The sequence below is a fragment of the Pelophylax lessonae genome (assembly GCF_965119305.1).
Source record: "Pelophylax lessonae genome assembly, chromosome: 8".
In the NCBI taxonomy this organism is placed as follows: Eukaryota; Metazoa; Chordata; class Amphibia; order Anura; family Ranidae; genus Pelophylax; species Pelophylax lessonae.
The window spans coordinates 35,480,247-35,502,858 of record NC_138775.1 but is presented as its reverse complement, the minus strand read 5'-3'; the positions used below and the strand labels follow the sequence as shown (position 1 = coordinate 35,502,858).

Sequence of the window (22,612 nt, the reverse complement as noted above, 5' to 3'; positions counted from 1 at the left end):
TGTTTTGGGACACCTTTCCAGGTAGCTTTGCTTTTTTTTTTTTTTTTTTTTTTTTTTTTTTCGAGAAGTAAAAGAATTTGAGCATTTTTTTAAGATTTGGGAATGTTTCAGCATAAGATCATTTTGCAAAAAGGTTCTTACTTGCCGGTAAGTATGACCTGTTTTTCAGTTCATCATCTGTACTTCTGAATGCGTCTTAGTTATAAAAATGACATGTAATCCTATGTAATGTTAGGTTATGGAGCAGATGCTGTTTCTTTGGTGTTGGGCTCAGGCAGTGAAAGTTACAGATCAGATTTCTGCAGCTATGGGAAAGTTTCAAGTTCAGATTAAGGCTTTTTTTTGTCATTGGAAGGAGTCAAATATCTAGCATTGTGTGTTATGGCATCATTATGTAAGTGATGGTAAATTTCGTGGTAGGTATTGAACTGCCATGCACTATAATCCACGCTGAAACATAACATTTCTTATCCATTGAGGGAGATTAGAGCTGTATTAGAGTACTTGCAACAAATAACTGCTTCTTTGTGTGGCTATATGCAGTATCTTCCATCATGTTTGAAGGGATTGTATCTGTATTAGTGCACTCGCTTGGGCCTTGAAGCAGGGGCGTAACTACAGGGGTTGCAATTGCAACCGGGCCCCATGCTCCAGAGGGCCTGTGCGGCTCCCCTGTACACCTGGATAGGAGGGTGGAGGGGCAGCATGTAGAGAAATCACTGTCCTCCTTTTTCCTCCTGTAGCTGCAGGAGGAAAATGGAGGAGATTGGTTCCTCTGTATGCTGCCCCCGCCACTCCTCCTATCCAGTTCACTTGTGTTCTACTGTCTCTGGGCCCCTGTGTGCTCCCCTGGTCCCCCCCCCCCACTGTGCTCCCTCCCCTCTCCTGCCGGCTGCTGCAGGGGATGTGTCACAATAGAGAACCAGGAAAGGGTCGGTAAAAATATGTAATTTACCAGCTCCTTCCTTTTCTGAATGGACAGAGTCATAGTCAGTGACATTGTAAAAAAATAAAATAAAATGATAAAAAATAATACAACTAAAATGCCTATTAATAATAACTACTGACACCAGTGGGTGAACTTCCAGGATCGCAAAGGTCAAACTTGCAACCAAACCCTGACATTCCACCACCGTGGGGAGGCCCCAAGATGGCAGGGAGGGGGCCCACTGCAGAACTTGTGAAAGGTCCCGCTGCCGGACTGTAAAGGGCCCCAGGATCAGTGGGAGGAGCCCCAGGCTTGAAGGGAAGGGGCGCCCTTCATGTTTTTTTGCAAGCTTCTAGTTACGCCTCTGCCTTGAAGAATTAGGCAAACCCCAAAAATATGTCCTAAAACTTTAGATGTTAAAGCGGAGCTCCACCCAAAAGGGAAAGCTCCACTTGTTTGCACCCTCCACTCCTCTACTGCCACATTTGGCACTTTTTGGGGGAGAGGGTTCCTGGTTTTGACAGATACCCGCTCCCACTTCCTAGTAAGATCGCTGCACAGTGATCTAAGTCATGTCTGGCCCCTCCTCCTTCGCCCCACAGCCTCCTGGGATCTATGTGTGTCCCAGAAGACAGCGGGACCATTCAGAAAGCGCAGCGCGACTCGCGCATGCACAGTAGGAAACCAACTGTGAAGCCTAATGGCTTCACTGTCAGTTTCCCTTACTTGCAATGCTGGCACCTGCACCCAAAGCTGATGGACAAATCAACTTGGGGTGCCAACATTGCTGGATCCTTGAACAGGTAAGTGTCCTTATATTAAAAGTGACTTTTAATTTGTTTTTCCCCCAGGCAAATAAAAATGTATCACTGACAATACGCAATTGTTTTTGATTGATGTAGAAATTATGAAATTAGAGGAATCTCCCAGGGAGCTATAGGCTGGTTCATTTGTTGATTCTGTATGACAGCCGGGCTCTAAGTGGTAAGTTGGCAGCAATTGCAGAGGTTTATAGAGCTGTTCTCCCCCCAGATGTGTCCAGCAATGGCATGGGGAGCTATGGAAGAAAAAGGCCCACTGTAGAATGGAGAAAAACAAATGAATGCCAGGGATTATATGCATTAAACTGAGGATATTATGTAAGTGGGGGAATCTCCCAGGTTTTTTTACAAGTGTGCACTTTAGACATCTACTATTTAGAAAAGCAGTATGCATAGATGTATACTGGATCTTCACATTTCCAACCAGGTTCTCAAAAGGTCTTAACCATCATTGGGATAAGGATATGACTATTTAATGGGTCTCTCATTCAGTTTTGACAGTTTCACTTCACAAAAGCATTCTTCCAGAAGCGCATTTGTGAGGTTAGGCATTGACGTTGGATGAGAAGTGCACTGCTTTGTGCACTGGTCCAAATCATTTGGAGGAGGGGGGATTATGGTGTGGGGTTGTTTTTCAGGGGTTGGGTTTGGCCCCCTTAGTTCCAGTGAAGGGAACCCTTAAGGCATCAGAATACCAAGATATTTTGGACAATTTCATGCTCCCAACTTTTTGGGAACAGTTTGGGGATGGCCCCTTCCTGTTCCAACATGACTGCGCACCAGTGCACAAAGCAAGGTCCATAAGGACATGGATCAGCGCGTTTGGGGTGGAGGAACTCGAATGGCCTGCACAGAGTCCTGACTTCAACCCAATAGAATAGAACACCTTTGGGATGAATTAAAGCGGAGACTGCAAACCAGGCATACTTGTCCACATCAGTGCCTGACCTCACAAATGCGCTTCTGGAAGAATGATCAAACATTCCCATAGACACACTCCTAAACCTTGTGGACAGCCTTCCCAGAAGAGTTGAAGCTGTTATAGCTGCAAAGGGTGGGACAACTCAATATTGAACCCTACGGACTTAGACTGGGATGGCATTAAAGTTCATGTGCGTGTAAAGGCAGGCGTACCAATAAGTTTGTTAATATTGTGTGTGTGTGTGTATATATATATGCAGTATATATATTTATTTCAGGACTCTCAAATTTTTCTTACAGCTCTTAGTCGAGATATTAGTCCTCTATGCCAGAGGTTCCCAGCCTAAGTCCTCAACTATCCCCAACAGGTCATGTTTTCCGGATTTCTGTCAACTTTCCCTTAATCCACCATGGCGATGGCTTTGTATTTATAACAGATATTTTGTCTAAGGAAAATTCCCAGACCATGGACGGTTAGGTGTACTTGAGGGATGAAATTGAGAAGCACTGCCCTATACCATCTATATACATAGAGTCTGTCAGTATATACATATTGTGTAATGTGGTTATAAACTACTCTATATAAGCAATCCCCGACATCCAACTTATATACGACTCATACTTACAAACGGAGGGAGACAACAAAAAGTGAGAGGAAATCTGTCCCTAGGAATGGAAATTCACTCCTGTAAGAGTTATTATGGGAAAAAGGTGTCTCCACTGAAGCTTTATCACCAATCCTTGTTTCAACGACAACCCAAATTTTTTCAAATACAATTGTCATAGGAACAGAAAGTGAGGTGAAATCTTCTGAACAGGGGCACAGACCGCAAAACAAATGTTGCGGGGGTGTTAACCCTTCCCTACGCTATGCAAAAAATGTAAAAACTTTATTTTTTTTTCGGCTGAAGTTACACTTAAAAAAATAATAACAAACCAACAGACCCAATCTTGTTTCTATCCCGGGGCGACCGCCTGTATATGATTCCGGTTCCCAGGCACCGAAGTTTAGGTCCACCTTTTCCTATGCTCTTTCACTCATTGTAGAGGGTATATATTGGAGAAGATGGATCAAATCCCTTTGGCTTAGCCTTAGACTATGGTCAGGTTTTAAAGAAATTAGTTAACAGGAGACACCAGTTATATGCAAAAAAAGGTTTTTACTAGTGGATGGTGTGCTGGATTTTTCTGTACTGAAGTGTGCACTTTAGATTAATGGGTAAGGATTCTTTTCCCTTGGTGGTGTTTGGGTCGGCAGGGCATCCCAGACTTTTTTTGGCCAAACTTTTTGGAAGTAAACAAGAAACAGCCACTTTAGATAATTTCAGCTAATTGTCATTGAAAAAGGAATTTTTGGGAAATCTTCTCTTGGGGACACCTGTTCAGTGGCAGCTGTCTAAAGGGGATCTCCCTTTGCTTCCTGTTGTGTCTCTGAAACAGAAGGCAACGGAATACAGACATAAAAAAACAATTCTAACAATTTTCCTATTTTATCGAAAAAAAAATACAAAAATTTGGCTTTACATACTGTAGCTCTGCCCCCTTGAGGGTGACTGGATTTCTCACCTTTCTGGTCCCCCTGGGTTATCGATAGCAACTGCCTGCAGTATCTTAACACTTTACTTTCTGGCTCAGTCAATGAACAGTCTAGGGGTTGTTGTTTTATTTCATATGGGGATGGGAGAAGGGATGAGTGGGATACTCCAACACTTGAACTATTCACAATGCTGGGGACTTCTATCTGAGAATGCAGCAAGGCCGCAGCTTCATCCTGCAACTAGATGAATCTGAAGTAATGTTCTTTAGCACTTATCTTCACGGCACTCACCTATTACCCCCTTTCTATCCACCAGCTGACACCCCTCCTCTGACTACTCTACTCCGGAGTGGCCCCCTTCATGGTCAGGGCCTTAGACATGATCCTCTGTGCTCACGATACTGCTTTTCAGGTTCTCCAGTGTCTCAACTCCTCTAGTCAGCTCTCCTGGACCTCTGGGTTCAGCCCCACACTTCTGGCTCACCAGGCTGACTGCCTGTGACCATACACCAACCACTGCAGAAGAGGAGGCAGCCATCACCCTCCTTCCGGGACTCTGCTCACCAGCCAAAGACCCCAAGCACATGTGCTCCTGGCTTTTATACCACACCCCACAATGCATTGAGACAGCAGTCTATGCCAATCACTGGGGCTGTATCAAAGCCTGTGTGCCCATTGGTCAGGTTTCCTCCACTGTCCAATGTGCCTCCCCATTGGATCAGTGGGGACACTCCCTCAAACCACACTGAGCACATTGAGCAGACCTAACTCACAGATCCTGCTCCCTGTTAAGCAGAGAGAAATATAGAATTTACCTGCTGCTCCTCTGATAGGCAGACAGAGCAAAAAACTATACTCACTCTCTAGCACCTACCTAGGAGGGTGCTACAATACGCTTCAAAATAACTTCATTTTTAACATCCCCACCTTATTTGGGCAAGAATTCCAAAGATTTACCACCCTGTACAACAGCCCCTTAACCACTTAAGTCCCAGAGGATTTGGCTGCTCAAAGACCAGGGCCTATTTTGCGATTCGGCACTGCGTGAATTTAACGGACAATTGCACGGTCATGCGACGCTGTACCCAAATGAAATTGACGTCCTTTTTTTCCCACAAACAGAGCTTTCTTTTGGTGGTATTTGATCACCTGTGCAATTTTTTTTTTTTTTGCACTATAAACACAAAAAGAGAGTCAATTTAAAAAAATATATATTTTTCACATTTTTTATATGAAATTCTCCCCCAAAAAATGTAAAAATCTAAATTTTTTAACATTTTAGGCCAATTTGTTTTCTGCTACATATTTCTGTAAAAAATATCGCAATAAACGTATTTTGATTATTAAAAAAGAATAGCGCACACATGCAAAAGAAATGACTATCAAATATGGAGACAATCCATAAATAAAAATGGCGATTTAGTCCCACCATATGGCCATATCATTCCCTAGCCCACCACTACGTCAAAGTACCCCATTGTCAGTGGGTCCTACACTATCCATAAAAAAGGGGTGAATCCAGCCTCTCTAACCCTTGGAGATAATACTCCTTGCTGAGAAAGATGTGCTAATGCACCACAAGGGACTCCTCCTATATCTACTTGATAATGGACACTGATAGAGTACAGGTGTGTGTGGGGGGTGGGGTGCTCAACCTCAGAAGTCTGGTCAGACCGAATACATAATAAACAAGCAAAAAATTGGGGGAGCAAACCCTGAACATGTATATCTAAAGCCGGTGCAGCAATGGACCAAGTAACATGTATATTAAAAAAGAATAGCGCACACATGCAAAAGAAATGACTATCAAAGCGTATTTTGATTGGTTTGCGCAAAAGTTATTGCTTTTACTAACTAAGGGAAAGAGTTATGTCATTTTTATTGTTTTTTTTTTTTAACTAGTAATGGCGGCGATCTGCATTTTTTTTGCGGGACTACGACATTGCTGCGGACAGATCGGACCCCTGACTAACATTTTTGACACTTTTGGAGTTACCAGTGACATTACTACAGTAATCAGTGCTATACATATGCACTGTTACTGTAAAAATGACACTGGCAGGGAAGGGAAGGGGTTAACTTTATTAGTGATCAAGGGGTTAAGTGTGTCCGTAGGGGCGTGATTCTAACTGTCAAGGGGCGTGGCTTGTGATGTAACCACAGAAACATACGATCCTACATAGCAGGATCGTATGATCTCTGCAGTTACACCAGGGAGAATGACAGACGGCTGTGTTTACATCAGCCGCCTGCCTTTCTCCCTCTCCAGCGGGAGATCGCGAGTGGCCTGCGGACATCGGAGCCGCCGGTCACTCGCGCAGGGATGGCTGTGAATGAGCGGGGGCGGGAGCGTGCCTCCGGCGGCGCGTGCTCGCCCCCCTACAGGCTCCTGGGCGAGCGACGTAGTACTACGTCGCTTTGCCCAGGAGGGGCTGACTGCCGCAGTAAATGTACTGTGGGCGGTCGGCAAGTGGCTAAATACTGTATATTTCAAATACATTGATAGAAATGTGAATTTAAACCCGTTCCTACCCCTTCCCACCCTCACCCAACCAATAAATACCAGGAAAAAATTAAAATGATTCTGTTATTTTTGCAAATGACAGCAAAACAGACTAGTATATGCTTCCAGGGTTTAATAAAGTAAATATGATTACAATGTTATATTGCCTGTCCAAGCTGTATGCTGCTAGAAGCAAGCTCAGCATATTGTATTTCAAACTGCTCTAATTTTTGAAGAACGCAAAGAAGGAGGGGGGGGGGGGGGGAGAGGAAAATATGCAGTTTGCCCATATTCCGAATCCTAATCTTGCTGTGCCAAGGAAAAAAGAGATTTCCTACAGCTAGTACCTTGCAAAGTTATGTTTTACATTAAGAATCCCATGTACATTTGCTTCTCACATTGTTAAACTGCTTACAGTCAAAAGTCCTGAAACGGCTTCTCGAGACCCTACTAAACCAGTTTTATGTTACCTTTTAATCAGAAAAATATGCAAGTTTTATAGATGAATGGGTGGTGGGGGGGAGAGGGCTAAATTCTGGCTTTTGTTTCACTTCCATTCCAAATAGATTAGACGCATGACAGGTACTTTTTAAGGCAAACAAATAAAGTAGAGTTTATGAAATTTAGATTTTTAAGGAATGTATTTTTTTTTTTTTACAGGATCCTAAACAAAGCCTAAATTACTTATAAATTGATTTTTGTTTTTGCTTCCCTTTAGGGAGATTTGAAAAAAAAAAAAGGAAAGTAGGATTTTCTTTGCGAACATACGCTGTGAAGCTGTACAGACAGAGTCTGAAAGTTGATCTGCAGTGTTTTGTCAGGAATTTCAAGTCAATTCAGTGCTCAGTAATGAGCGACAGGCTTTGCCCGTAGAGATAGCAGACCATACAAAGAGTTTGAGAGTTAACCACAAGTGTCTCATCTATTGCAGTTTGCATGTTCCTTGGGCTTTGTCTTCAGAGGGATGGAGAAGCAAGCCAGGGAAAGAAGCCAAAGTGAGTGACCTGGAGCAAAGAAAAAGAACTTGGCATCCTTATTTTTTCAACCAAAGGCGGATTGAAGATTATTAATAAAGGAGTTTTTTTAACTATTATGAGTTCATGTTTGGAACTTTGACAAAGCCAGAAGTTTTCTCCTGAAACAAAGGAGCTGTCTACATTTGTCTTCCAAGACCATCAGCTGAAGAAGTTGAGAGATTGGTGACGTTCCTTTTGTTTGTGTTTTGTATTCATTGGCATGCATTTTGACATCTGAAGCCATTCCTTAAAATTCAGAGGCTTGGCAGGTCCTTATCTTCTTTAAGACATCCTTGGATCAGTTAGAAGAGTCAAAAGCCTGCCAGCCTTGATCCCGAGGAGGTCCAGGATATCATTGCGCTTGGCTTGGTTTGGTAGACTGGATACAATGCTGGTCTTCAGTTTTATCCTGGTAGGCATGTTTGGAGTTCTGAGGGGATGCCAGATGCCACATGATTGGAGACCACAAACTGAAGCATGCAGAGCAGAGCTGGTGGAAACGGTGGTGTTTGCCAAGGTGCTGGCTCTTCATAAGGATAGCTACAGCGTCTACAATTACCTGCCTTGGCAGTACAACTCTGACCTGTTTTACTCTGCTGAGATTGAGCTGTTGTGCGATCAGGGCTGGGGAAGCATGCTGGAGGTGCCGGCAGGGTCCCGCCTTAACGTCACAGGACTGGGATATTTTAACTGTCACTCATATACTGTCATGGAGAACAATTCTTACTACTTCTTTCTAAGGTAAGTGATCTTCTCCAAAATATGCCAGTTTAAGTCTTGGACTAGGGAAATAGTAGGTTTAAAATGTTAGGTGATCTTAGGGATGGTTCAGACCAGATGCAGTCCAGTGCGTTTTTATTCTGTATCAAAAACACATGGGTAGTATTTAACATGGACTCCAATGACCCTAGTGCAACATGTTGCATTTTTTTTCTGTATGGAATGCATACCAAAAACACACCAGAATGCACATGTCCTCAATTGAGAAGAAAAAAAGAGGGAAAAATACACATTAAAAATGCACCTGAATGCAGAAATTGTGATGTGAACCAGCCCTTAACCATATTTTCAATGTCCAGGTAACTCATGTGGGTGTTGTCATGGTGGATACCAGGAACAAAAATTCCAATAAATCTACTAATACCTAAGTACCTTAAAGGAGGATTCCCTGGAAAAATTATTTCCAATGCATTTCCTTGTTCATTGGAGAAATGGACGCTGTGTTCCTTGGAGAAATATATGTTTTTTGACCCTGCAGGGTCGAGTTATTAAGGTGAGAGGCAGATAATGCTTGGTGGTGGGAAGTTGTGAGCACAGAAGTCACACCAGTTGTTGCTATTCACCAGATCACAAGTGGACTTTATCTCTCTTTGCTCTTTGTTCCACATCACCTTAAGCTATGGACTGTCTCCTGTTTTAAATAAATTGGTTTTAAATGAATTGGTTTTAATTGATTTTAATGCTGATTTTACCATTCAGATTACTTATACATCTTAATTGGGGTTCATAAGACCGCGCTGCACTATATTTTATCATTTTCTGTTATTAACAAAGAAATTACATGATTCCTCAAATGTATTTGCTGGCCCTTAGGTAATACTGAAAAGTCTCAGGGATAATACATTCATTAGGTTCATGCTTACTTATACAGCGTGTAATAGACTGGTCTATGAGAATATTTAGTAGTTGGAGGGTTGCATTGGGAATGCAATGTTTAGTATGAATGTATAGGCTATATCAGAATTGAATATTGATTGAATTTAGTGCATAGCTAATGTTATGAAGAATCTTCATTGAAAGGGCCATAAATGATTATGTCCAGCGTTCAGGTCTTGTTGAGAATGTAATGAGTGGTGTCTGTACACGGTGTAAGATTTGGGATCTGGTGGTGAGGTCACATTGGCCGGTAGAGGCTCTGCATTGGGATCTGGTTGTGAGGTCACATTGACCAATAGAGGCTCTGCTTCATCAAGCTCTTGTGGCACTTACAGATTGCTACAGCCTGCTTATAGCAGGCTAAAATGATGTGCAAAATTAGTGACTGTAAGACCACTTTTGAATACTTTCAGCGCACTTTAGGTGGCCTTCAGTGTAAACACATATAATTAGTGATAAATGAGTACTACAACATTCTGTCCAGGGGTCAAGTCATGTTTTGTGGTGTATGTCTAGCTGCACCTTGTGTAATTGGATTGCATGATGATCTTGCACACTGGTCTAGTTATATTGGCGCTCTAGTGTTCTAAGTCTGTATATAGCGTGTAGTAGAATGCCACCAATGTAAGGAGCGTTCTTCCCACTGCCCACCAATGTAAGGAGCATTCTTCCCACTAACCCCCCATTTGTAAGAAGCATTCTTCCCACTGACCACCAATGTAAGAAGCATTCTTCCCACTGGCCACCAATGTAAGGGGCATTCTTCCCACTGACCACCAATGTAAGAAGCATTCTTCCCACTGGCCACCAATGTAAGGAGCATTCTTCCCACTGGCCACCAATGTAAGAAGCATTCTTACCACTGGCCACCAATGTAAGGAGCATTCTTTCCACTGGCCACCAATGTAAAGAGCATTCTTCCCACTGCCCACCAATGTAAGGAGCATTCTTCCTTCTACCCACCAATGTAAAGAGCATTCTTTCCACTGGACACCAATGTAAGGAGCATTCTTCACACTGACCCCCAATGTAAGAAGCATTCTTCCTACTGGCCACCAATGTAAGAAGCATTCTTCCCACTGGCCACCAATGTAAGGAGCATTCTTCCTTCTACCCACCAATGTAAGGAGCATTCTTCCTTCTACCCACCAATGTAAAGAGCATTCTTTCCACTGGCCACCAAATGTAAGGGGCAATCTTTCCACCGACCACTAGTGCAAGGGGGCTCTTCTCCACCATCCACCAATCTAAGGATGCCTTTCTCCACTGACAACTGATGTAAGGGGGCACTATACTAAATACTAGTGTAAATGGGGACTTCACTGACTACCAGTGTAAAGTAACATTACAATTTTTATGGTCCGGGTTTCTTTTTTGGCCATTATTTATTTATTTTATTTTTTTCATTTTATTGTCCTGTGTGTCCAATACCTTAACCCCTTAACACCTCTTCAAGTGGGCTTTATTGCCCAGTGATGGAGTGGCTTCTGTATGTTGTGACTGGCGTGATTGGGGTGGGCTTCTGATCAGAAGCCCTGACTGAGAGCTGTCGGTGACAGCCTGGTCAGTTGTGCTAGGAATGCGCTGTAAGCACGCTCTCAGCACACAACCTCCTGTCACAATGAATGCATGAATGCATGTGTGTGGTGGCTGGGCAATAAAGCCCACTATTCTTGTTGATATATAATATATATGTGTGTGTATGTGTGTGTGTGTGTTATGTGGTTGGCAAGAGTTTGATTATGCAAAATTCTTTATTCCTTTATTTTTGTATCCACAACTTGCTGAAATCACATTGGATCGCTACAAAAGTAGTGCACTGGCCATCCAATGCAGGCAAACACACTGCATTTGGGATGCATTAGGATTATATGCAACAGATTGCACACCCAGAGTTTGAAATCGGTTTCCCACACCTTGTTCTGATGTGAACAAGCCCTATGAGTTTTACTCTTCTAAGTCTGTGTAGACTTTAGTAGAATTATTTTATAATGCCCAGCGGTTGGTTCATGTTGGCTGATGGTGTTATTCTATGTCTGTGCAGAGTTCTAGAATTGTATTATGATCTTGTGTACTTCACTGGTTACATTAGAGTTTTAGTCTTCTAAGCCAGCCTGTAGGGAGTGTAGTAAAACAATGGTCAGGTCATGTTTGGAGGTGTGCCATTGTCTTTATACAGTGAGTGTAATAACATTGTATCATGGTCCTATGCCGTAGTGCAGCGTGCATGTTCGTGGACGTAGAGGCTTGAATGATAAGTTAAAATAGTTTGCCTGCAGGAAAGGTGCAATGGTCACCATCTGTTCGAGTTCTGCACACAATCGCAAACTGTTAGTCTTGAAATTGATTTCAAATGTTGGCCAACATGTACCATTCATTGAATCAGAAAAATGTTAAATCCTGCTGACAGCTGTGCTGTAGAGAAAAGCTTTGCAATGTAATTTTACACTCTTCTTGTCTACATTTGATCCTCCTGTTTTTTGTTAACATATGCCAAATTTGTGCTATTCATATGACACTGGTAGTTTAAAATTGGATTGTGCTCTAAACCACTAAGCTATTTTAAATTTTTTAAAAGTGCAACTCCAATAAACAGTAGAATACATAGCCAAGCTTGGTGTACAACAACAAAATAAGCAATTTTATTGCTGCAATACTTACCTTGTCTCTGGTGAAACCCCCCCTCCAGAAACTCTGCTCAGTTCTCTTTTTGGTTGAATGATGGCCAACTTTATGCAACCACTTTCTGTAAGCCCAGGCTGTCATAGACACACCCTTTGAGGGTTTGTCAACATATTGGACTGGGCTACAGCACTGCAGAGATCAGCTCTGACTTAAAAAATGTAAGTGCTACTTGCAGGCAGGTTGAAATGTATTGATACTAGTAAGTTAGCAGCTGGCCCAGGCTTGGGAAAGGGTTAACCTGCTGCAAACTCAGTTGCTGGGGTTTTGGTCCAAGCCAGCTCACCTGTGCTATTAAAAGGGGGGAGGCTGAGGTCCAGGGCACTTCTTCTTAGTGAATTAGTTGGTTTTGTTCATGGCACTGGGACTACTGCACCTTGCAGTCCGTTGTAGACACCGGGACTTTCAGAGGCATCCAAGCCATGGACAATGTTATATTGGACTCTCACCTCACTGAAGTATGCCTGGGCAGCCACACTACGATAGTTAGTGTTAGAGGAAGGATGCTGGTTATATTGAACTGTTATGCCGTAGTTATTAGGTAAAGTAATCTTTACTGTTCTAAGCCTGGTCTGAAGTTACTCAAATAGGGATGTATGTTGGGTTTGGCATATCTAAAGAACCAGGGTCTGTAAAGCACAACGGGGTACGAAGTAACATGGTTAAAGAAGGGTTAACTCAGCAAGACAAGAAGAGTCGCTATGGATAACCAAGCGAAGGAACATGCTACAAGCAACCAGTCGTTAGGCATGGTACCTGATAACAAGGTTTAAAAACTGGCGCAAAGGGGAGGAAAATAGAGACCTCCCAGGTTCCACACTAGGGACCTAAAAGACAGGGGACAGATGTAAGGTACAGACAATAGACAGTCAATAATACATAGTCCATTAACTGATAGTCCATATATCAAGTCCATATATGATCCATATGTAAAATCCCAAAAACGCACTCTGTAGGCTGCACTGGTGACAAGTAGAAGGAACTTGGGAACAGCTGTAGGGAGAACACAGGCGCCACTCTAAGTGCAGTATTAGAATTTATTAATAGAAAATCAGAAGAAAAGAATATGTAAAGGAGGCATAAGAATGTCCATGTATATGGAATAGATCAATCAATCCAGTGTCATGGTCAGGATGGCTGCGCGGTCTCGATCCTCAGAATGTAAACCGGTGGATATCGGTACTACCTGACAGTTGGAACGCACTGCGGCCCTCCCGCCGTCACTTCCGGGTATGACGTGATGACGTAAGGTCGCCGGCGCCATTACGTCATCACGTCATACACCATGGTAAAAGCTATCACACTAAACCAGCCATTTTCAACCAGGGGTTCTTCTGAAGGTTGCTAGGGTTTCCTTGAGCTGTGGTTGATTGTCCTCTCACCTGATGGTACCTACATAATTCCAGTTCCAAAGCCGCTTGTTAGAGTCAGCTGGCACATGATGATCTTTTTAGCTGTCTTCAAGGGTAATATATTGATCACCGCTGTAAGGGGAACATTCTTCCTACTGACCACCAATGTACAGGACGTTCTTCCTTGAGACCCCATTATTTAACTTTAGATGGGGTTCTCTGGGACCAGAAAATTGTTTCAAGGGTTCCTCAGGGGTAAAAAGATTTAAAAAATGTTTCACTAAACTGCGACCAGTCAGAGGCCATCAAGGTTCTTGGTGGATGCTGGCAATACCAGATTTACCCACCCAATGTGGTGGGTAAATTACGTAAGGTGGAGTTGACTGTTTTGGTAGAAAGTGTGTTAGGAGGTGACATCCAATCTACTATATTTTATAAATGGGTCACATGAACAGAACTTGGTTATAGTATTTCTAGGAATTCCCTTTAATTATTTAAAGGGCCAGTCTACCCCAAATTATTTTCCGGTTTTGGGAAGATAATTTAAAACAGAATCACCTAATTTTGGTTAATGCATGAAAATGCGTGTGTTGACACATGCAAATTAACATGCACAAAAGTATGATTTCCCCTTCAGCCTGATACTCATTCGAAACATATACTATTTACCAGAGCTAGCAAAACTCTATAGTAATTTGGTAAGTGATTGTACAAAATGTCAGTCATTACTGACTCTAAGCATCCAGTCTGCAGCAGAACCAATATCCCATTCCCTTCCAGGTGATTTGGGACTAAAAAAAGTCCCTATAAAGACAACATGCGCCCAAGTGTGGTGACAGTTTACAAATAGACATCTGGTAATTCTCTGAAGACCTTCATCCACCGAGAACATTTGGCTTCCAGATTAGAAAGAGATGGCCCTGTGAGAGATGAATGCAGACAGTTTAACCTGCTAGGTGGTGATAATCTAATAAAACCGGAGAGCGAACATTTAATGAGGTGTGACCCCCACATGCTGCTGCACAGAGACATAGCCATCAATCAGCAGAACACGCTGGAGAATTCGAGTCATGCAACATTTTATTTAGACTATTGCTCTGTCCACTCAAAAATGTACTGTTTGTTGATTAGACTATGTTTGCACTATACACCACTGGTTCTGGATGTTGGGGCATAAAGCTATGATTTGCATTGCTCCACACAATGTCCTGAAATCTTGTCCTCTAAATTTTGGGATATGTGATAGGATGAGACATGTGAAAACTTTCTGTTCTAAGAAGGCTTTACTGTACTAATTCCATTGGAGGGGTTTTCATTGTTTTTGCACCTTCTCACCATCTCGTATGGTTGCACTGTTGGGTTTCAAGCTCTATTCCATGATTTCCATGCAATGCAGTGATGACGGCTAAAAGCAAGGTCAATCCATAGCAGCACATTGGAACAATTTTAGGTATCTTTTTTCACACATTGGTTGGTAGGATGTGAGTCTGCAGGCCTGCCCTGAAGTGTAGGCGATGGATGTGTAGCCCTTAGGTTCCTTCCTCCCTTGCCTGGGAATCTCTTTTTTTGGAGAGTCCCTAACAGTGGCAGCTGGTGCTCCATCAGTCAGGAGGGGTGGCAGACGGACCTGCCCCCCCCCCCATATCACTCCAGCCTGCACCACATCTCTCCCTCCCTCCCCCACCCGTCTGCCGCACTCCAGCCTGCACTCCAGCCTGCACCACATCTCGTTAGTTAGTCAGTCAACTTACCTGGTTCCTCCGACTTCCCCTTCAGGCTCCTTCAAGTCCCTTCTCGGCGGCCGTCTCCTCCCCCCTTCTACGCCAATAGCATGCCTTCTCCTTTCAGCCAATCGGGAAACAGGTCTCTGCTTCCTGTTTGGCCCGGGAGGAGAATCAGTGTGGCAATAGCGAATATTCATTCGCTATTGTCACACAACTGGGTGGGCTCAGGGTGCAGTGCTCTGTGCCCCAAGCCCACCCTTTTTTGAAGCCTATAAGAGCCTCTTCAAAAAAAAAAACCCCCATTGGAATCCATGCGTCCAGTGCCCTGCATGTAGATTAGGAGGCTGGACACATGGATGGGGGGGCGGCACCCCTGTGCCCCCAATTTACGGGCCGCCACTGGTCCCTAACCTAGCACTTGGTGGTCAGCTTTAGTTTAGCCACAAGGTGAGGGGCCTGCCAGGCCTTTTGGCTAGTTGTATCAGAGTGCCTCACTCCTGTCACGAGTCTTGTGCCCCGGGGGATCAGGGAGGCCAATCTTTCTCGGGAGGGGACCAGTGACACACCCAGTGCACTTTTTTGTATGTGTTTTACATGCACTTCTTTGGTTCACATAGTTCTGCCACACAGCGCAGCCCTGTTTCTGATGCCTTGAAGTAGCACGTGCTGGTCTTTTCTGGGTCTTTTCCCATGCCCGGTCTGTGATTGGACAGTGAAGGGGAAATGGCAGACTGATAAGCTCACCTGCCTATCACTCTGCTCTCTCCTATCAGCATGCTCCTTGTTAACAAGCAATCTCATCTCTGTTGCTCTTCTCTCTCCTTCTATCTGCATGCTTCCCATTAGTGCATCACTATTTTGTTCCTTGTGCTGCTTCTCCCTCCCCCAATTTAAACTCTGCTGTACAGGGATTTGCAGGATACAAAGTCAAAACCAAGTACCTCTTGAAAAAAATAATATAATTGCAAACTTTTACTTTTCCTCCTATTGCTGACTATTCTTCAGTGGAATTGACATAGTTCAGTTGAAAAATTGTTTTTGTACAATTGTAGCCACCATCTTAAAGAAGACCATTAGTTGAACATTCAATAATACAGAAATGCGGCAGCCATCTAAAAGGAGACAACCTAAAGGTATTTTGGTGGTGTCTGGTGCTATCTACAGGGAGAGGAAGGGGACCTGGATGGGGGAAAGGAGGGAGGACACACCCAGTGAGTGGTCGAAGGAGTGTGTGTGGGACTGAGCTACCTATATGCAAGGTACCCCACCTCTGTGAAGATCATCCCCCAGCACCCCCACCCAAGTGCGTTTGGAATTCCACTGCTGGAGACCGGGTGTTCCCAGGACCCTGTTGCAAGTGGAGTGGCTGTTGCCCAAGAACACCTCAGGAAGCCAAGGAACAAGCCGTTCTTTGGCGCTTTGACTTGGAAATCATGGGTCTACTCCTTGGGAGAGTGTGAGGCATTTGGTGAATACCTTGTGTAAATGGCTGATAGAGTCTCCCCTGCACCTGCTGGTGGCCAGAGTTTTACTGAACTGAGTCTAAATGAACGCATGAAGATTTTGGGGGTGAATGTGGTACTGGTAAGAGCTTAGACTTCAACAAGCTGACTTTCTTCTCTATTGAATTGTGTTTATTCTTAAAGGGCCCCAACACAGCCGGCCAATGTTCTTACCTCATCTACCGCTGGCCAGTGAGTAAGGGACTGTTTAGCCACCAGAAAAGAGCATTGTTAGTGCTTCACTATCATTCCCTCCATATAGGATATATTGTTTTTTTGCTTGCATGCTCTTTGACATAATAATTGTCTTTTCTCAGATTGTTGCTGTTTAAATGATTTAGTAAAATGCCCAAGGTGTGTTGGTAAGTGCTCAGTGAGCCAGGTGTGTCATCTCCAATTACACAAAGACATTATATCCAGTGGCTTCTCTGTGGTCGGAGCTACATATTAATGAATACAGAACTGCATTAATTTATGTTTGTTTTTTATATCTGTCTGGAAATCAGTGTGTGTTCTATCAGACTTGCTCAATTCAAAACAGAGTTCTGCTTTTATGTGGAGCTCTGCTTTGTAGACGTGCCTATCGTAGCTGTAATTAATTTCTTCCAGGCATTGGGTTCCTTTCCATTCCATCCCTTGGCATTGTTATATCTCTTGCAGGCAGAATACGTTTTTTCTTGCTTATTCTATAATCTGAAATACTAATCACATTTCTTCCACACATACTTCTATAGGGAGTGTTTGGAAACTAAAAGAAATATAAAGAATATATTTAGGTCCCCATCCTTCTCTAGAATTTGCTGCTACCTGTATAAAATGTTTTTTTTTTTCTACTGTTGGCTCCGTTTTCCTAGAAATATTTATTTGCCTTTAAGCCAGAAATGATGCACATAACCCTAACCAAACCGTCAAAAACAATATTTCCAATAGTCCTAGAGAGAGTTAAAGTTTGTGTGATCTTTGTTGAGATGTACTTTTGCTCTGTAATGATCTACCAGGTAGCATGAACAGAACCAGTAGACTCATAAACTCTATAGGCAAGCACAGTACCACCATAATGGTGCATTTCCTCCCTATATGCCTATACATCAGTGGCAGCCCTCCACCCCCCCCCCCCCATCTATGCGTCCGGCCCCCTAATCTACATGCAGGGCGCTGGGTGCATGGATTCCAATGGGGTTTTTTTTTTTTAAGCATGTGATTAGAGCCAGAGGCTCTAATAGGCTTCAAAAAAAGGGTGGGCTCGGGGCGCAGAGTACTGCGCCCTAAGCCCACCCAGTTGTGTGACAATAGCAAATGAATATTTGCTATTATCACACTGATTCTCCTCCCAGCCAATCAGGAAGCGGGTCCTGAGACCCATTTCCCGATTGGCCGAAAGGAGAGGCTATGCTATTGGCTGGGGAGGAGGAGGAGGGAGGAGACGCAGGGGACGAGGGGGGCTGGTATGGTCGGGGGGGTATGACGGGGTCCGTCTGACGCCCCCTCCCCCCCCCCCCGGCCAATGGAGTACCAGCAGCCACTGCTATACATGCTAACTGTCCCATACCTGTTGGGATAGTCATGTATCTTGAAACTGTCCTGCTGATGCTGCTGTATCTTAGGCCATGTTCTGGAATGACAGCATCAACCCTATTTGAGTGTACAGCCACAGCTCTCTTGTGAATCATAGGAGCGCAGTCCGGGCTGAAGCCCACTATAGCTAATGTCACAGAGACGCCACAGGCTGGGGAAAGTTTGTGACCATATGATCAGGATCCACCCAGGAGCTTGGATAGGCACCTGGCTCAGCCTCTAAGTGAGTCACTGAGAGCCTGAGCTGGCCTCTCCCACCCCCTTCCCAGCCCAGAAATCCAATGAGCACTGGAGGGCGGGGAGGGGGGTGCCAGAGTAGACAGCGATGACAGTCACCAGCTCTCTGCTCAAGGAACACTGAGCACTGAGTGATCAGTGGTGTTTGATCACTTGGCTTTTAGTCTTAGATCTTGCGGGGGACAGATGCAGCACTTGGACCCTCCATCTAGGAAGGTATGATTCCAAAAAAAGAAGAAAAACTGAAATTCTCTTTTAATTGCTGGATGTGATAGGTAGTGCCTTTATATGTAGAGGGGAGTTTGGATGGGACCAACTCTAAAGTGGGTGTAATGGGTGTTTCTGTATGTTTTGAAGGGGGTTACTGGATGGGACCAAGCCATAAGGTGGGTGTGATTGGGTCATGCCCACCCGAACGTCTGCTGATGATGTCCCAGATGTGACAAAATGCGTAGAGGCAGGAACTTCCAGTTTGCTCGCCACTCCTGCCTAGTGGAATGCACACTAGCTCCCATGCATATCGGAGTGGTGGTGATTTCAGCTCAGCTTTAGCAGATGATTCCAGGTGCCAGGTTGGACACCGTATATTGTCATTGTGATTCTTTTGTTTTAGCTATGGTTTTAATAAACAGAGATATGCTATGAGGAATGTTTCTTTTTGATTTCCTCTCCATTATGGGCAATGAGAATCTGTGAGCATCGGTCCCTGAGATATTGGCATACACGGAGGGGCTGTGACACATCGCATATTGATCTACCCTAATGTAATCTCAAATGGTCAATATCTTTTGGTGAGTTTGGTCGCAGGAGAGGACAGGGATGATTGAACACAGACTAGAGAGTTGGCATGGATTTGCACGGAGCACTGGTCGCTTGTATTTAAGATTTATGGCACATGCTTTGACACATGCTTTGGCACTTGGTACTTTATATTGGACCGTATTAGCACTTTCATTTTTAAAAATAAAAAATAATCGTTTTTTTTTTTTTTTGCAGAATATGGGATTATATTTGTCAGCACCTATTGGATTTATTTGTCATATTCAATTGTTATAACAAACCATTAATATTAGTTGGGTGAGCGCAGCAATTCTTACATATTTGCCACCTGGAAAGTGGGTGGTCCCGTAGAATAGACCTATACTATATTGTCAAAAGTATTGAGACACCTGCCTTTACACACACATGAACTTTAATGGCATCCCAGTCTTAGTCCGTAGGGTTCAATATTGAGTTGACCCACCCTTTGCAGCTATAACAGCTTCAACTCTTCTGGGAAGCTGTCCACAAGGTTTAGGAGTGTGTCTATGGGAATGTTTAACCATTCTTCCAGAAGTGAATTTGTGAGGTCAGGCACTGATGTCATGTCTCTGTCATGTCCTCCACCCCAAACTCCTTCCCCCCCGCCACCTTTTGGGACCTGTGTGTGCCCCAGAAGATGGCGGGACCATTCAGAAAGCGCAGGGTGACTCGCGCATGCACAGTAGGAAACCGGCTGTGAAGCCATAGGAAACCGCCTGTGAAACACTGTTGGTTTTCCTTTCCTATCCTTTTCCTTACTTGCAATGCCGACGCCTGCACCCAAAGCCGATGGACGAACATGGGGTGCCGACATTGCAATATCCCTTTTATTAAAAGTCAGCAGCTACAGTATTTGTAGCTGCTAACTTTTAATTTATGTTTTCCAGAGGCTGAAACTCCACTTTAAGTATTTATGCTGTTTAAGATTTTTGCTTGGCAATGATTCGATCATGTCTACTATAGCTGGTGCTGTGCAGCAACTATTGGAGGCAAAGTAACCCACCTTTTCCTCTAATTATATCGTTCAGGTGCACTCCAAAGGCACCAACATTTATATTACTATAAAATGAAGAGCATACCATGACTACATCAGCTCCAAAATTGAAATACGTTGAGCAATTGTTCAAATATTTGTAAAATTGTATAAATACAGATCCCAACATAGCTGGAATACAATCGCAATGGTGCAGTGACTTGGAGCTTCCAGCTTTAAGGTGGCCCATTCATTTCCCACATCTCTCTGATTTGTATATTTGCAGTATAAAAATGCTTATTTACACGTATAATTTGTTATTGTTAAAATAGACCAGGGCCTCCCATAGTGAGCATTGCTTGGCAGTCCTGTCCCAGGGGGTTTCTCTGGAATGGGTTAAAGTAGGGGAGGGGGGGATACCCAACTACCATAAGAAACAGCTGCAGGAACACAGCAAGCCGGCTGTAATTAGAGAGCATTGGTAAGGTTTAATGTACATTTACTGTCTTCCGCCCATTCAAGAAGACTATGAGGGTCAGAGCAGACTGGAGCCGTCTATCTCCCCCTTTCGTCTCCTTGGAATGATTTCCGGACATATGAAAACAATACACATGTGCTATATACACTGCTCAAAAAAATTAAAGGAACACTTTGAAAACATATCAGATCTCAATGGGGAAAAAATCTCATGCTAGATATCTATACTGATATGGACTGAGTAATGTGTTAGGAAGGAAAGAACGCCTCATTGTTTGATGGAAATGAAAATTATAAACCTACAGAGGGCTGAATTCAAAGATACCCGAAAATCAAGGTGAAAAATGATGAAGCAGGCGAGTCCATTTTGCTAAAATTTCATTGCAGTAACTCAAAATGGTACTTAGTATTTTGTATGGGCCCTATGTATACATGCCTGACAAAGTGGGGGCATGCTCCTAATTAGATGACATATGTTGTCCTGGGGTATTTCCTCCCAGATCCGTACCAGGGCATCACTGAGCTCTTGAACAGACTGAGGTGCAACTTGGCAGAAACATATTCCCCCAGAGATGTTCTATTGGATTTAGGTCAGGCGAGCAAGGGGGCCATTCAATGGTATCAATTATTCAAGTGGTATCAATACACTCTCCACATAAGGCTGGGCATTGTCATGCACCAGGAGGAACCCAAGACCCACTGCTCCAGCGTAGGGTCTAACAATGGGTCAGAGGAGTTTATCCCAATACCTAATGGCAGTTAGGGAACTATTTTCTAGTTTGTAGAGGTATGTGTGTCCCTCCATGAATATGCCTCTCCAGGCCATCACTGACCCACCACCAAACCAGTCATGCTGAACTACGTTACAGACAGCATAACAATATCCATGGCTTCTCCAGACCCTTTCACATTTGTCACATGTGCTCAGGGTGAACCTGCTCTCATCTGTGAAAAGCACAGAGCGCCACTGGCAGACCTGCCAATTCTGGTGTCCAATGGCAAATGCCAATTGAGCTACATGGTGCCGGGCAGTGAGCACAGGGCCCACTAGGGGACATTGGGCCCTCAGGCCACCATCATGAAGTCTTTTTCTGATTGTTTGGTCAGAGACATTCACACCAGTGGCATGCTGGTGGTAATTTTTTAGGCCTCTGGCAGCGATCATCCTGGTCCTCCTTGCACAAAGGATCAGATACCGGTCCTGCTGATGGGTTAAGTACCTTCTACAGCCCTGTCCAGCTCTCCTAGAGTAACTGTCTGTCTCCTTGAATCTCCTCCATTCTCTTAAAACTGTGCTGGGAGACACAGCAAACCTTTTGACAATGGCACGTATTGATGTGCCATCCTGGAGCAGTTGAACTGCCTGTGCAATGTCTATAGGGTCTAGGTGTCACCGCATGCTACCAGTAGTGACACCGACCCTAGCCAAATGCAAAATAAGTGAAAAACTGTCAGAAAAGATGAGTAGGGAAAAAAATGTCAGTTGCTTCTCCCTGTAAAACCATTCCTGTTTTGGAGGTTGTCTCGTTGTTGCCCATCTAGTGCACCTGTTGTTATTTTCATTAACACCAAAGCAGTTGAAACGGATTAACAACTCCCTCTGCTACTTAACTGACCAGATCAATATCCCAGGAGTTTAATTGACTTGATGCTATACTCTGATTAAAAAGTATTCCCTTAATTTCTTTCTCTGAGCAGTGTACTTTCCCATAGAGTAGTAGGAGCAGAGAAGGGATCTAGTACAGCTCTAGTTATAACTGCCATTGATGTCATTCAGAGAGACTTTGTCATCAGAAATCAGTAAAGATCCAGACCTACTTCATAATTGTGAAAACGATGGACTATGACTGTGCGATGGCGCAATGGTCTCCCTGGTTGAGACTATAAGGCTGGCCATACACTATACA

The 22,612-nt window shown here is 43.8% G+C and overlaps 1 protein-coding gene across 1 annotated transcript in view; it reads left to right on the top strand.

Annotated features, from left to right (window-relative positions):
- Positions 1 to 7,459: 7,459 nt before the first annotated feature.
- LOC309561764 (coiled-coil domain-containing protein 3-like) overlaps positions 7,460 to 22,612 on the top strand; it is a 35,410-nt gene continuing 20,257 nt past the window's right edge. Inside the window, exon 1 of the mRNA XM_082265776.1 lies at positions 7,460 to 8,467. Within this exon, the coding sequence (XP_082121902.1) occupies positions 8,115 to 8,467 (353 nt within the window). The 5' untranslated portion in view covers positions 7,460 to 8,114. The remainder of the gene's footprint in view (positions 8,468 to 22,612) is intronic.